Source organism: Zootoca vivipara, chromosome 11 (genome assembly GCF_965207765.1).
Source record: "Zootoca vivipara chromosome 11, rZooViv2.hap1.1, whole genome shotgun sequence".
In the NCBI taxonomy this organism is placed as follows: Eukaryota; Metazoa; Chordata; class Lepidosauria; order Squamata; family Lacertidae; genus Zootoca; species Zootoca vivipara.
Genome location: NC_142594.1, coordinates 47,626,853 through 47,642,053, shown reverse-complemented (window position 1 = coordinate 47,642,053; position 15,201 = coordinate 47,626,853). Strand labels below are relative to the sequence as shown.

Genomic DNA, 15,201 nt, shown 5'->3' with positions numbered 1-15,201 from the left:
CATCGGGCCTCCCCTAGAAACAGAGGTTACAGCAACATGTTTAGGAAATCCAAGTGGTGAACATTTTGACTCCCTGCTTCCCCACCCCGATTTCTGAAATTTAAAGGCCTGCGTTCTGTATACATTTCACCTACCTGATGACCATTTTACAGTGGTCATTTTACTATTTCTTAAACAGAGAGAGAAGGGTGGGTTCCTACCAGATGTTTAGCACTGAATGGGTTCACATGTTTTATGAATCTGAAAAATGACATGGTTTTATGCTGTGTTCCAAAACTCTTTTATAAGAATAAACATACATAAACTATTCAGTGTAGCAATTATACAGAACATAAATGTGGAAAATGTTTTACAGGCAAGAAATATGACACACAGATGCTGCAGAAGAGGCAACCATCACTGAAAGCCACATGAAAAGCATGTTCATTTTAAGGACAGCAGGTATTTCCATATGCTTTTCCTATAAATCATTTCCAATGCCTTGATGGTGGACCTGTTGTACTTTCTGTTCTGGCTGTGCTATTTTCCAGTGTGAGCACACAAGTACAAACACCTTCAAAAGTTATGGTGCCAATGACGTCTAAAAAAGGTACATTGATCTAGTTGCCAAGTTTCAGCAGTGAAGAGGTTTCTTTAAAAAGCAGTTACGGACAAAGAGATGTTGGCTAAAGTATGTATTTTCCGTACCTTGCAAAAATGTAGTGTGTGAGAAAAGATCAACTAACTTCCGCTAACATTTAGTGCAGTGTCTTCAAAGTGCATTGCAAGTCTGTCAGTAGTGTTCAGTGTCCACCTGCCATGTTTAAACATTAAACCACCAGAATTTGTACCTGCAGCTGCTCCACATGAATCATGTGTTCTTTTTTTTGTCATATATGGCCCTTCATTTTCAGAAACAAATGCACAAAACATGGCATGCTGTCAGGTAAGACAAATGCTATTTCAAACTATATAAATTAAAGAATTCTGCAGTAACTGCCAAACCCAAATTATTGAAATGCTCAAAATTACTGAATGGAAATTTGCTATTGGATCCATAGATAATCCCTGGAAGGAGTTGCACTTTTTAAAAGAATCTTTGGAACTGGCTGCACCTTACCAGACATTGTTCTTGCTGAAACAGTAGTTTGATGCTAGTTTTTAAATAACATTTATAATTAGTTCCATTAAGTACAATATAATTTTGCAAATGTAATTCACTTGGAGTGAGTTTAGTTCTGTGAATTCATTTTTTGCATATTTATTTCATTAAAAAGTATTTCAAGAAAAATTGTCAAAGCAGATATGAGTTCAAGCTAACTTCAGTAGAAATACACAAAATATTAACAATAAATTCTGCTTAAAATACTTGGTTTTTAATATTAAAACATACCTTGTAAAATAAAGGGAAGATTATCTTACAGCATGTGAAAGAATGATTTAGAGTAATTTACTCTTACCATAGTGCCATAATTACACAATATTTAAAAGAAAAGGAGCCACTACAAAATCTTAAAGAAACATCATTTAAAAGCATGTTTATACAAAAACCAGGATATTAGTAATATAAAAGAAACAGAGCTTAATAAAATAAAATACAAAATATTTTATTTCCATAATTTACATACCACAAGCCCTTTCTCTTTACATTCCAATTTTGTGTGGTTAAGTACCAACAGTTGTGAAAACTAAAAAAAATAGGAAAACTAATTTGTGATATAAAAAGTAAGCTCTCTCTAGTATAATACAAAGAACATAGTTAATTATGTTTTAATAATAAAATGCTGCACATCTTAAACAGATGCAATTAACGTTTGCTCTCTTGCCTCAAACTGCTCATTGGCCTTCAGCAAAACAAGGGAAGAAGGGGACAAGAACTCCAGAAGTGCCAACTGATCCACAGGCTGAAAAAGCTGGAAGGAAGGAAGGATTCAAGGAGTCTACAGCAATAAGGCATTTTTACTTCCAGTCAAGTGAATTTATATGTATATTTGGGTTAAGGAAAAAGCTATGCTGAAATGTCCAGATTGCCATAATCATTTTTTTTCTACAAGAAAATGATAGCATAAGGGGAGAGAGAATCTGTTAAGACTAACGCATCAACATGGTTTTACAACTTTCTTAGGTAAATATGCACTCAACAACAGAACACTGTGATGTGTATTTTTTCAGGCTATACTTTGATTAGAATATATGTGTTTTAACATTTAATCCAAATGTTAATTCCTTTTTTTTAAGAGACAACATATTTTAGAATAAATTAAGACATTATTAAAGGGACAGTCACAACAAAATATTAAAAGCATGTGTCCTTAATTTCAGGGAATCCTAGCAAACAATTCTAACTTCCTGTAAAAACCAGTAGTCATACTTCAAGTTGCGTCCCGTGGCAACCAGGAAGTACTGAAACAGGTTACTTCTGGGTTTCGCCGCTCGTGCGTGCACTAAATCACGCCACATGCGTGCGCAGACGTATCACTTCGGCTTGCGTCAGTTCCGTGTTATGGACAGGCCTCCGGAACGGATCCTGTCCATAACATGAGGTTCCACTGTAAATATATTTGCAAACACAGGTGAAAACTATTAACCTGTACTTAAATGAGCCTGTGAGAGCAAAGAGGGAATAAAATATGCCGTGGTAAAAGGTGATACCAGCTTACCTGAATTAGTTTATTAACCATATATAGAGTTTCTATGTGAACTCTGTCAGCTGCTCCCTCTAAGGGAGGATAGACTACAGAAAACACAATCATATTTTATATAGCATATGAAGGATATGATTCATAATCCAGTGTCTGAGTAAGAACGCCGGTCAAAACAAACTCTGCATTGTGAACATCTGCAAATACAGGGGAGGGGAAACATAAAACTTAATCAATACATCCATAGTAAATTAATTGCAGCTACTGATCTTTTAATGTTTATGTTTTGACTGAAAGGACTTGGATTGAGGAGCTGCCAATTGAAACTAAGAAAGACGGAGGCAGCGCTTATTCAAGGTAACCATGAAGCTGGCTTTGTGTGTGTTCTTAAAACATTAATGTTCAAGGAGACTGACATTCTGATTAAGAGGCAGTGTGCACAAGGGATACTTGGCAGTTGGGTGCCAGAAACAGACCTGTGCAAGCTGTGTCAGAGTGGGGCACATTTGCAGCCGGTGAGCTGGACAAGTCATGGAAGTGGCCACTCCTAAGCTGAGCTAGTGCCAAGTTTGACATCTTCAATGTAAAGCTATAAATACACCACAGGTGTACATTGGTTCTGTGTGCAGCCTGAATAACAATGTGATTTGAGGTGATTCAAGGTTGTCTTTCATGTTGAGTTGGACTGTGTTGTTAACAAGGCAGGCTGAGGTGGAGCAGCAAGTTGCCAGCCTTCCAAATATCACTGTGGTCCCAGTCATTCCATTAAGTTAACTGTTATGTCACACAGACACCACTTTTATTTTCTCAGAAGTGAAACTAAGCTCAATGGGAAGCTTGCAGGTGAACGGGGTATCTTTTATTCTGACAGAGAGGTTTGGATTTCAATCCCTTTGAGTACTGCATTTTTCGCTCCATAAGACGCACTCATTTTGGGGGGGGGGGGAGAGAGAGAGGAGACCTGCTGGTCCCGCCGCCTCTCGCACAGGCAGGGAGAGGAGCTGCGCTGTGCCTCTCCCAATGACAGCTCCTCTGCCTGCTCTTGCAAGCGGGAGGGACGAGCAGCAAGAAAGGGCTTCTTTCTTGCCAATCGCCCTGCGGCTGCCTCCCGCATGTGCAGGCAGAGAAGCTGGCGGAGACCGTGGAGGTGGCGGGAACAGCCCGATTTCGGTCTGCTCCTTGCCTCCCACCTCCTGCCACTGGCAGGGGCCGCGGAAGGAGCAGGCACAGCCAGATTTCGAACTGCTCCTCACCCCCCAACATCCTGCCGCAGGCCGTGGAGGGGGCAGGGACAGCCGTGCTCAGCCTCCTCACCACAGTGTGACAGCGGCAGGGAGGAGGCAGAGTGGGCTACAGGATTTGGGGGGAGCCCAGCCCCCCTCCTTGAAAAATGGGGGTGAGGCTGAAGACCCCTCAGGCTCCAACCCTTGGGGCGCCTGCTTCTAAAAAATAAAATAAAATTTAAAAGTCCTGTGCACAAAGAACCCTGAATGGATCTTCCTTGAAGTTCACAGTCTTAATACTCTCTGGTAGGTTTCCTTTCCCTGCAAATTTCATCAGCAAGTGAAAAGGGGGGGAAATATAGCCCCTTTTTAGATTCTCTATTATAGTTAATGGGGACAAAACAGAGCACTAGATTTAACAGCACCGATTCAAATAATGAATCACAATGGAATGAAACTTTCAGGGGTCTTGATTTTGATTCCTGCTGATTCTGTTTGACAAATCCTGTTTCACCTCCAACATTTTGCATTGGGATTTATCTGAACCTGATACCCACCCCTAGCAAAAGGTGTTTTTTTCCTAAAACTATGCAAAAGCCCATTGTGTATAAAATCTCCCACAAGCCCATACATCCAGGATTTGATATATATTTCAACTACAGTGGTACCTCGACTTACGAAGACGGTCCGTTCCACGGCGCTCTTCGTAAGTCGAAGTCTTTGGTTGTCAAAGACTTCTGGGTTTGCCGACTTCGGAAGTCGAGTCATTCAGATGTCGAGGTACCACTGTATAACGAAACTATTAGATTGTGATACATTTCTTTCCTTAAAGTGTTGGTGCCATGTTGCATTGTTAAACATTGTTACAAGTATAAAGAACACATACCTATGCCTCTGGCAAAATATTCTCGACATAAGTGAAGATCATTTTCGCAAGAAATCAGAATAATCTCTGATAAGCTCTGTATTAAAAATAGTGAAATTGAGTCAGCTCAAATGGACACATTTTCTAAGCAGAAAGATGTTAGAAAATCAATCAAGATCACACTCACTTTGTTTTGCTTGTGTTCCATGAGCTTTCGGAAAGAAGGTTGTTTGGTCAATACCTTTCCTCCTGCACATTCCACAATAGATTTCATAGTGGAAAGGCTAGGGCAAATTCCAGGTGTAATATAGAAGTACTTTCCCTAAAATCAAAACATTTATGAAACACAAAACACATCTATCTGTATGTCTGCATCTGTGACACTGACCACTATGTCACTGAGCAGGTACCAGTGTGGGCTGTTCACTTCCTGTCAATTAGCATTCCATTTTGTGGTATATTAACTTCTCACCCTGTCCTGCCTCTTCTCTAATGTTATCATTTTTCCCCCTTAAGCTGATGTTCGCCATGGATACCTTGCTAATTTCTTCTACAAGGGAGGAAGAAGGTTCTGACTTGCTATTTCTACAAAATCTCAAGGCAGCCCCACCCCATAGTTTTTATACACTGTACTCAAGTAGAAGAACACTTAGAAGCAGAAGTGGGTGGGTGAGGGGACAAGAATGTTGCAATAATTAATATAGGGGAGATAATATAATGGAATTAAATTTTGGTATTGTCTATATAAGAAAAGCACATTTGAATTATGAATAAATCAGACTATGTTTACAGAGGAACCTATAGCAAGTTCTTACTTTACCATCTGCTTCCAAATGTTTGCTTAAAATAGAAAGTACATAGCTATGTCATCAGTAATGTAAAAAGAGGCATCAATAAACAGAATAACAACCAAGTTTCAGTGGATCTTTCAGTTATAATTTTTAACAAAGGAAGAGAATCAGCCTGTCTCTAGGTTCCCTGCACAAACTGCAGTATAAAACAACATGGTTGACAGATTATTTCTGTTCTACAAGGACAGTCATTCATTAAATGGAATGTTTTTAAATTACAGAAGGAAAAGCATTAAAATGGTCAGGCATAAATACTCTCCATTATCTGCAAAGAGTTAATGCATGATGGTATGATGTTTTGGCAATTTCATAATTTGAAATATTACTTTTAAATTATGAATGTCAAACCTTAGTTGCCATTCTCAAAATGATGTTTCACTGGGTAACAAAGAGCTGAGCTTTAGACCATAATTACAAAATTATAGATTTATTAGCTGAATACAAGAGGCTTGATAATCACCTGGACATAGGAAAATAGAAAAAGCTAAAAGAACTGTCAAGATTCTGAACTAGAGGAGAAAAATAACCAACAACTATGTAGCAAGAAATAGTGATCTTGAAAAGGACTGAGAAGCAGGAATAAAACCAAAGGTTTTGGAGATTTGAGAAAACTAAAAGAAGAAAAGAGATGCGGATGGTTGCCAATATCAAAGATTAAGTCAGTTCCAAAAGGACACAGAGTCAAAACCAGATTGCAAAGAATCACATAAAGAGGAAAGATAGATAACAGGAGAGAACAATGTCCTTGGGAACTACAGAAAGGGATGGAGGCGACATGGATAAGCTCCCATTTCTTCCCCTACCAAAGCCAATAATAAAAAAAAATTGTTACGTTCCAGGACAGTGAGGAACTAGCTGAAGTGACAAATATAACAAAGGATGCTGGTGTAGATACCACATGTGCTGGGAGTTTTATAAATTACATAAAGTTTTACTCTTGCTTCTACAAATCCAAGAACTAGCTCCACAACTGTTTAAGAACTGATCCCAGAGTTTGTTTGTTTTTCTTCTTCTTCCCTCCCTGTGCCTTTTCCCTTGACTATCATTTTTTAGACTGTAAGCCTCCAGGCAGGGACTGTCTTGTTTTAATTCATTGTATGTAAGCTACTCTGGGAGACTTTTTGGCTGAATAGAGGGGTACTAAGGCTCTAAATAAATAATAATATAACAAGTCATTTACAGGCGAAGTACTTCTCAAAGACAGTCAATTCAGAAAACCTGCCAAATTATGGTGAAGGAAGAATTATGCTGACTTTTGCACTGATAAACCAGTTTGTAATTGGCTAGCAAACCATATTCCCATGTCATGATTTGAATTGCATTTGCAAATCATGGTGGCAGTTAAAAGTGATCATTCTGTTTGCAGACACTGCTATAAGCCAACTTACAAAGCAGATGGGAAATGAAAGCACATGCATGATTCTAAATTATGATTTTGTCTGGAAGACACAACCAAGCTTTTGGTGTGATGCCTCAGTGGAATCCAGTCTACAATATTTAGTTATACTGAATTACTTATATTTCAAAATAAAAGCTAAAAGTAGTTGGAAATACTAGCATAGGTGAAGGTAAAGGGGCCCCTGACCATCAGGTCCAGTCATGTCCAACTCTGGGGTTGCAGCGTTCATCTCGCTCTATAGGCTGAGGGAGCCAGCGTTTGTCCGCAGACAGCTTCTGGGTCATGTGGCCAGCATGACAAAGCTGCTTCTGGCGAACCACAGCACCGCACGGAAACGCAGTTTACCTTCCCGCCGGAGCGGTCCCTATTTATCAACTTGCATTTTGATGTGCTTTCGAACTGCTAGGCGGGCAGGAGCTGGGACTGAGCAAGGGGAGCTCACCCCATTGCAGGGATTCGAACCGCCGACCTTCTGATCAGCAAGCCCTAGGCTCTGTGGTTTAACCCACAGCGCCACACGATGATAACACTCATGTTTAAACACTTGGTTCACTTTTAAAAAACTATGTACCTTGAAGAGCGGTGTCTCCTGTGCTTTCTTTAGAGATTCTTCTAAGCTGAAACAGAAAAGAACTTCAGCTTCTGCATCCCTGAGTATGTAGTTTTGCTCTTCTAAAATAGAGAAAAAATATGTAACTGTCACTATTCATAATACAAAAAGATGCAAGCATCTACTCCTGAGAAAATAATCTGTTATCAGAAAAAAATAATTTATGAATTTATAGACTATCATATCAGATACTACTACTTTAGTTTGGGCATTTAGATTCAGTTGCCCCACCATAAGTTTCATCAATAAGGAAGATGCCAATGGGGCAGCTAGTGATTGTCTTCTTTTAAAAATCAATAGCTTAATTTTAAGAATTGCTTGGGTCCCTTAAATTAAGCAGCACAACTCAATATAAGAAGCTGGAGTTAAGTACTTGCTTTGATTTTATATTTAAAAATTTAACACTTGAAAATTGCTGAGTGAAGGGGAACTACTTTTAAAACCACTGAAAATGTAGAAAAAGAAATCACTCATAAAAAATGCAACGAGAGATGTTAAAGTTCTACATGCATAGCCATAAAGATGGATATTGGGAGCTGCCCAGAGTGGATGGGGCAACCCAGTCAGATGGGTGGCGTAATAAATTAACAATAATATTTTTTTGTAAAATAATAAGCACTGCTTATTGTAAACTGTACCTACAAGTAAAATACACAGAACTAGGAGGGCATTAACCCTCTTATTTGGCTCACTCCCCTGGTCACAGGGGAAACTTCTATTTCAAAAAAAATTATTTGATTGTTTCAGTGTTGTTCCCCTGCTTAACAGCAAGAAGGGCACTATTTTGCGCATGCTTCATTTTTGTGTTTTAAAGGAGAGACTTTATATCACTTATACTGACAAACTTTAAGAATTACTTACCTATAAACTTCTGGCCCTTGAAACACTCTTCCAACCATTCTGGGGTTACTATATGCTTTACAACTGAAATAGCTGTAAGGAATTTTACAGTACGTGTCACTTTACTCGCTATTAAGTGAGTGCATTTCTGGGCAGATTCTGCTACTTCACCTCCAAGAATGTAGAGTTTCTGAAAATTGTAATCAAAAAGGGTTATAGCCTCCAGCCACATCATAATAGTTCAATCAAACTAAAAGCAAGATAAACTAAGCCTAGTTCACACAAGCATACACATAATTAATGTACATTTGATGACCAGTAACCAAGCACATGAACCAGCTCCACTGAAAAAGAATGTAAGGCAGCCTTTCTCAACCTTGTGTATTGTCAGACTACAACTCCCATCATACCTAGCCAGCATGGCCACTGGTCAGGGATGGTGGCAGCTGTAGTTCAAGAACATCTGGGGACCCCAGGTTGAGAAAGGCTGCTGTAAGGTGATAAAGCCTATGTCTGTGATGCCACACCTCTGATGTCTTTTATGCTATTACATTAGCAGCAAACGTAATTGTGCGAAACTACCCCCAGATATACCATATAGTCTAGCAACCAGAAGCCAAAGAAGAGTCCTGTTAAATTAGACCAAAGAACAGAATACTAGATCAGATAGGCTAAAGAATTGTCAAATTTGGGGGGCCTCTTGATAGATTTGCAAACTAAATAAATTGCCATGGGCACCATACAAACACCAAGACTAAACACACACCACAACCTGTTCTATGAGTTACAACAGAACACTACGTTCAAGCCTAATTTCAGAATGAGGGGGTGAGGGGAGGAAACCCTGTGGGTGCCAGAAGAGGTCTCTAGACACATGTACCCCTCACTAGCAACCCCCAAGATAGGCCTTTGGTCTGATCCTGCAGGCTCTTATGATGATTTAGGTTTCTCTACAAGACTATATAGTAGATCTAAGAGAGTTTCATACATGTATGTTTTGTTGCAGCAACTGATAACTTGCTTGCATGAATGGGCCACCAGAGGTATAGAATCACAAGACAAACATTTTATAATATTTTGCAGGGCTTTCAGTAGAGAAAAATGTTACAAAAGTGTTTGTTCTGTTAAGACTGAGGAAAGTCACCTTGATGTACTGATGCACCTGGGAAGGCTCAAATCCCGTGAAGAGCACTACTGGTGTCAATTCTGGTGTCACGTTTTTAGTAGGAGTTGGCAAGTCTTCAATTCTACAAATACAAAATACTGTTAATACAAAACAGAGTATTTTTGGATTTAAAATTCAACACAATTTTGATATACTGTTTTCCTAATTAATATCTAAATGTAGAGAAGGTCCATGAAGTGTGTAGAAACACACCATATACAACTTTTGTTTGGATTTAGCTGGTGCAGCAATCTTTTGTAGAATATTTTATCTCTTAAGTGCCTATGTATGGCATTATTTCAAGGTTCATGTTTTCTTACATACTTTGTCTATATATAAGGGTCTGGTGACTTCTGTTTCAGTGTATCTGAAGAAGTGTGAATGCACACAAAAGCTCATAACAATAACAAACTTAGTTGGTCTCTACGGTGCTGGAAGGAATTTTTATACTTTGACTTAGTTTGCACCCTCCCTCCTCCCTCCAAACTGTTCACTTCCCACAGCACAAGTGTCTCTCTAAATAATCATCAGCAGAATGATACCATAATATAGTGGGGCCAGGGAACCTTTTTCAGGCCACGAAGGGCATTCTCTCACCTTCAGAGATCAACATGCTCGTGTTGAATGGGCCAGAGGCAAAAGTGGGTGGAGCCACAGGTACAACTCTTACCTTTGCAAAGTACACACAAAGGTCCAGCCCAAAGGTTTCTACACACATACAGTACAAATTTCTTGATCTTCCATCAATGTAAGCAAAAGACCTCATCATAGTTTAAGAGTGCATTCCACCCAGGCAAAAGAACACAAGGAAGGTGCAAAGCAAGGTGGAGAACTAGGAAGGCAATATAGACTAGTCAGTATTTCTCAAACTATGTTGTAGTCCAACAACAGCTGGGAACACAAGTTTGAGAAGCGCTGAGAGAGTCCTGAGACAGGGGGGCCCAAAAGGCTGCATTTGTCCCTTAGGATTGCAGTTTGCCACTCCAGACGGAGATTTCCAGAAGTTTTAGCAGTAGTTTTAATAATGTTATTTAATAGACTAAGAATGTGACACATTGGAGAATGGCCACTCTCTCACCTTGGCCGCTTGCTTGACGGTTGAATTACTGATTCATTTTGCTTTGGTTTTAATGGTAATCTCAAACCCTACAACAAATAATATAGAAATATATAAGCACACACACACACACACACACACACACTTTCCCTCTAATAATTATTTACTATTTCACAGCAAAATCTTTTTAGCCATAGTAATTAAAATAAAAGCAGATTTAGCACACTTAATGCCTCAGCATAGAACCCTAGATGCAGTTTAAAAGGTCTATTTTGGGGGAGGGTTCAGATAATATTTTAATTAGTTTTTGTGTGTGCACACTACACAACCTTATATGCTTCACCAGTCATCAAATAATTATAATAGAAATTGTCAACAGAAAGCAGTATCAAAACTGAAGGTTGTTCAAGATACGGCCTGGTGTCAACGTCACATATAGTTTAGCATGAGAAAAGCCACAGCCCCAAATGTATGTACTCCCACCACCCCAATGCAGCCATAAGAACTTCTGAAGTTTTCACTTGTCACTCTTGTCAAACTTGTATTGCTAATACACTTCTGCAAAAATCCAAACATGTTCAAAGAACATTTAAATAGCAAATCATATTTATTTTTAAAATTGGATTCTTTACTCTTATGTTAACTGCCCTGGAATCAATTTTAAACAAAGGACAGCATAAGTGTATCTTAAACAAATGAATCTTTTAAGGATTTATATTCCTTTCTCCAAACAGATTTATGATGTTCCCACTGAAATAGCAGTTAAAGTAAATAAATTATTACCAAGTCCACATACCATTAGAAGTTCTGATGATACTTTTAGTGGAACTCTCCAAGCCTCTGGGAACAGTGAACAGGAAAGAACAAGTTTTGACATGAGGACATATATTTTCTTCACACTCCACCACACTAATTACACACACAGTCTGACAGTGTGCATGGAACATCCCCTCAAAGTGGGATGTGTTGCTTCCAGTTTTGCACAAATGTTCTAGCGGTGCAATCCTAAAAGACTTTAAAAGGAATGAATGTCATTTCCTATGGGGCTTCCTTTTGAGTAAACCTTGCTTGCTTAGAACAGTAAATCAGAAACCCAAGCAACAGCCATACTGACATGTCCCAAGCCATGCAAAGTTCGTAAGTCTGAGCAACAAGTTTTATTTATTTATTCATTTATTTCTTTACTGCAGAAGACTAACATTTGCTATGCTGTATGTCTGGAAACTCTTCTTACCAAGAAGGTTTAAAACCAAATGTTGATTAGGAGCAAGTGGTTCTTGAAGATTGAATACTGTGTATCGATTGTGCTGTATTTGCCGCAGTGCTTCAAAATTTCCAAGTAATATATCACAGAGCCATTGTGCATTAACACATGGTATCCTCCACTCTTTGGCTTTCTCATACTTTAAGCCAGTTGGCCTTGTTACAGAGGGAAAAGAGACACAAATAATACTAAACATCTTATTTATTTTCATTTATGAATCGCTTCCCATGAGGCATCCCAAAGCCATTTACAATAAAAACTTATATAGAACAGTTGCATAAATAAAAATTTAAAACCATTGTACATATAAAACCAATTTATGGAACCATTATATATAGTGGTACCTCACAAGGCGAATTTAATTCGTTCCACGGGTCAATTCGTTTTACAAAAAAATCATCTTGCGAATTGCGGTTTCCCATGGGAATGCATTGAAACTTAATGCGTTACTATGGGCTTTCTCCCACTCGCCTTGGTGGCGGTGACGCTGAGGCAGCCAATCCCGGGCCGCCCCAAGGGTGAGCGCAGCGCATGGGGCGAGCAGGAGAAAGCGTGCGGCGCTCGCCCTCCGGCCGGCCTGGATCAGCCCCCTCAGCGCAGCAGCCGCCACGCACTTTCTCCTGCTCCCCCCCCGCTGCGCTCGCCCTCCATCCCCCGGAGCCAAAGCGCAATGGTGCGGGGGCTGTTGCCGCCTGCCTTCCCCTTGGCCCGGGGAAGGCAGGCGGCGAGAAGCCCTGGCAAGCAGCACCCACCGCTCTTCGGCTCCGGGGGACAGAGCCGAAGCGCGGCGGGGGCTGCTTGCCGGGGCTTGTCGCCGCCTGCCTTGGCAAACCCCAGGGAACCAGCTGTAGCGCGGAAAGAAGGCAAAGGAAGATCAGCTGTCAGCTTCCCGCACTGACAGCTGATCTTCCTTTGCCACCATTCTATGGCCGCGTTTTGCAAGACGCTTTCGTCTTGAGAGTTTTTCGTTGCGCGAGGCATTCGTCTTGCGAGGTACCACTGTATATGTAATGTGTTTAAAACAATAGATACCAATTGGGATAATTTTTTTTAGAATGTATTAACTTCTCTATTCAGCTTATAATTTTATACTCACTAATATTTTCACAAATTGTAACAATATTATTTATATATCATGGTTAATAACAAAAATCAAAATATAAGCCACTTACTCTTTACAGATGAGAACTGTGTTGCTGCGACAAAGATAGCCTGTGTACTTTGCACCTGAGAGGTAGGCCATCAGCTTAAGATCATCTCTGTCACTATCAACAAAACCTGTCACTGAGATTATCTGGAACAGAAGATTATTCAACCATCAGAAATATGAGTAAACAGAAATTTTAAATAAATGCTATCAGAAAAAGTTGTAAATCTCTCTTGGTCATTTGTAGTACAGTATGTGTCTCTTTGCCCACCTTTCAATGCCTTCCAAAAGTGTCCTATTCTTTAAGTACATACTATGGGTGTGTATCTGAAGAAGTGTGCATGCACACGAAAGCTCATACCAATGACAAACTTAGTTGGTCTCTAAGGTGCTACTGGAAGGAATTTTTTTATTTTGTTTCGACTACATCAGACCCACACGGCTACCTACCTGTAACTAATACTATGGGTAACCTTTTCTTCCCAAGTCTTCAGTTAATTTGAAGTATGCTATGAAATAGTAACTCTTCTCATTCTCAAAATGTGGACACATAACTGCAGCCAGACATTTTTCTATTTACAGTGGAACCTCGGTTTATGAACACCTCGGTTTATGAATTTTCGGTTTATGAACACCATGGACCCATCTGGAACGGATTAATTCATTTTCCATTACTTTCAATGGGAAAGTTCGCTTCGGTTTATGAACGCTTCAGTTTATGAACAGACTTCCGGAACCAATTACACCCATGCTTCAGTTTATGAACGCTTCAGTTTAAGTACTCCGCGGACCCGTCTGGAACGGATTAATCCACTTTCCATTACTTTCAATGGGAAAGTTCGCTTCAGTTTATGAACGCTTCAGTTTAAGTACTCTGGAACGGATTAATCCACTTTCCATTACTTTCAATGGAAAAGTTCGCTTCAGTTTATGAACGCTTCAGTTTATGAACAGACTTCCGGAACCAATTGTGTTCATAAACCGAGGTACCACTGTATCTAAATCTTTTCATACTGCTTTTTAGCCCCAAAAGATTCCAAGGTTCATTTCATGGTATTATTAATTGATCTAGGAAGATTCCAGGTGTAAGCAACCATTGATAGATAAGGTCCAAACCAAACATTTGACTATGAAGTGGTAAAATCTTCAGGCAGTCACTTTATGACAGGGGTTCAGAATCTATGCCCCTCCAAATATTGTTGGACTTCCAAATTTCAGTCATGGTCAGTATGGCAATGGTCAGGAATGATGGGAGTTATACTCCAATAATGTTAGAGGGGCCCCTGTTCTCCATTCTTGCTTTATGATATCATTTTCATAAACTGAGCCATTTGCCTAACTCTCAATGTGATAACCAAATTTACCATCTCACAGAAAACCCTTCACAATGCAGTGATCTTCACATAAAAAGGAGTAAAAAACCAACCAGTTCCACCACTGAGATTTAAAGATAACTTCAATTAGGGAAATATATCCCATTCAAATAAAGATATTTATGTGCAGCAGAAAAAAATCCTGAATTCAATCATGTAATTTTATTAATTCCAATTAAAGTTGTAAAATATTCTCAAAGACTGGACATGACATATTTGCTCATTTTTATATCTTGACATAAAAAGCTGCCTGCAGTAAAAGGAATAACAGCAACAGCACCTTCCAAGCAAAATGCTAGAGTTTCTTACGTGCTGTGAACATGGTTTCCCTCCTGGTGGAAATGCTACAGGAAAATGAAGAGCTCGGTGAGGTGGTACCATTTTCTTCTTTTTTAGCACAGAGTTCAACCAGTGTGCTGTGATACATCTCTTCCTTTCTCTCAAAGCCTGCAACACAAATGCAAAACATTGTCACTGTACATGAAAATATTTTAAATATATATACATTGCTGCTTTAGGTTTATAAAGCTTTCAGCCACCCACTCAAACAAAAATGAGGCTGGTATGGGATACAAATGAACCTAAGTCCCCAGACTGCAGTGAGTGCCATCTCTGATATAGGCCCACCAACCCTTAAGTTAGTCACTCTCAACTGTATGGAGCATACAACTACCACAGTCTACAGAACAACAACCAAAAGATACAATATATATTTATTTCTTGTATTCTGTCTCTTTCCTATCCAAGCCTCTCTCTACATATACAGAGAGAGAGCCATCTAACCTC

At 39.4% G+C, this 15,201-nt stretch overlaps 1 protein-coding gene across 1 annotated transcript in view; it reads right to left on the bottom strand.

The window, feature by feature from the left end:
- Positions 1-264: 264 nt before the first annotated feature.
- PAXIP1 (PAX interacting protein 1) overlaps positions 265-15,201 on the bottom strand; it is a 26,047-nt gene continuing 11,110 nt past the window's right edge. Inside the window, exons 10-21 of the mRNA XM_060280913.2 lie at positions 14,725-14,862; positions 13,068-13,189; positions 11,866-12,050; positions 11,428-11,471; positions 10,653-10,720; positions 9,554-9,656; positions 8,431-8,599; positions 7,531-7,631; positions 4,897-5,031; positions 4,731-4,806; positions 2,759-2,818; positions 265-1,965 (exon numbers count right to left, since the gene is read on the bottom strand). Of these exons, the coding sequence (XP_060136896.1) occupies positions 1,949-1,965; positions 2,759-2,818; positions 4,731-4,806; positions 4,897-5,031; positions 7,531-7,631; positions 8,431-8,599; positions 9,554-9,656; positions 10,653-10,720; positions 11,428-11,471; positions 11,866-12,050; positions 13,068-13,189; positions 14,725-14,862 (1,218 nt within the window). The 3' untranslated portion in view covers positions 265-1,948. The remainder of the gene's footprint in view (positions 1,966-2,758; positions 2,819-4,730; positions 4,807-4,896; positions 5,032-7,530; positions 7,632-8,430; positions 8,600-9,553; positions 9,657-10,652; positions 10,721-11,427; positions 11,472-11,865; positions 12,051-13,067; positions 13,190-14,724; positions 14,863-15,201) is intronic.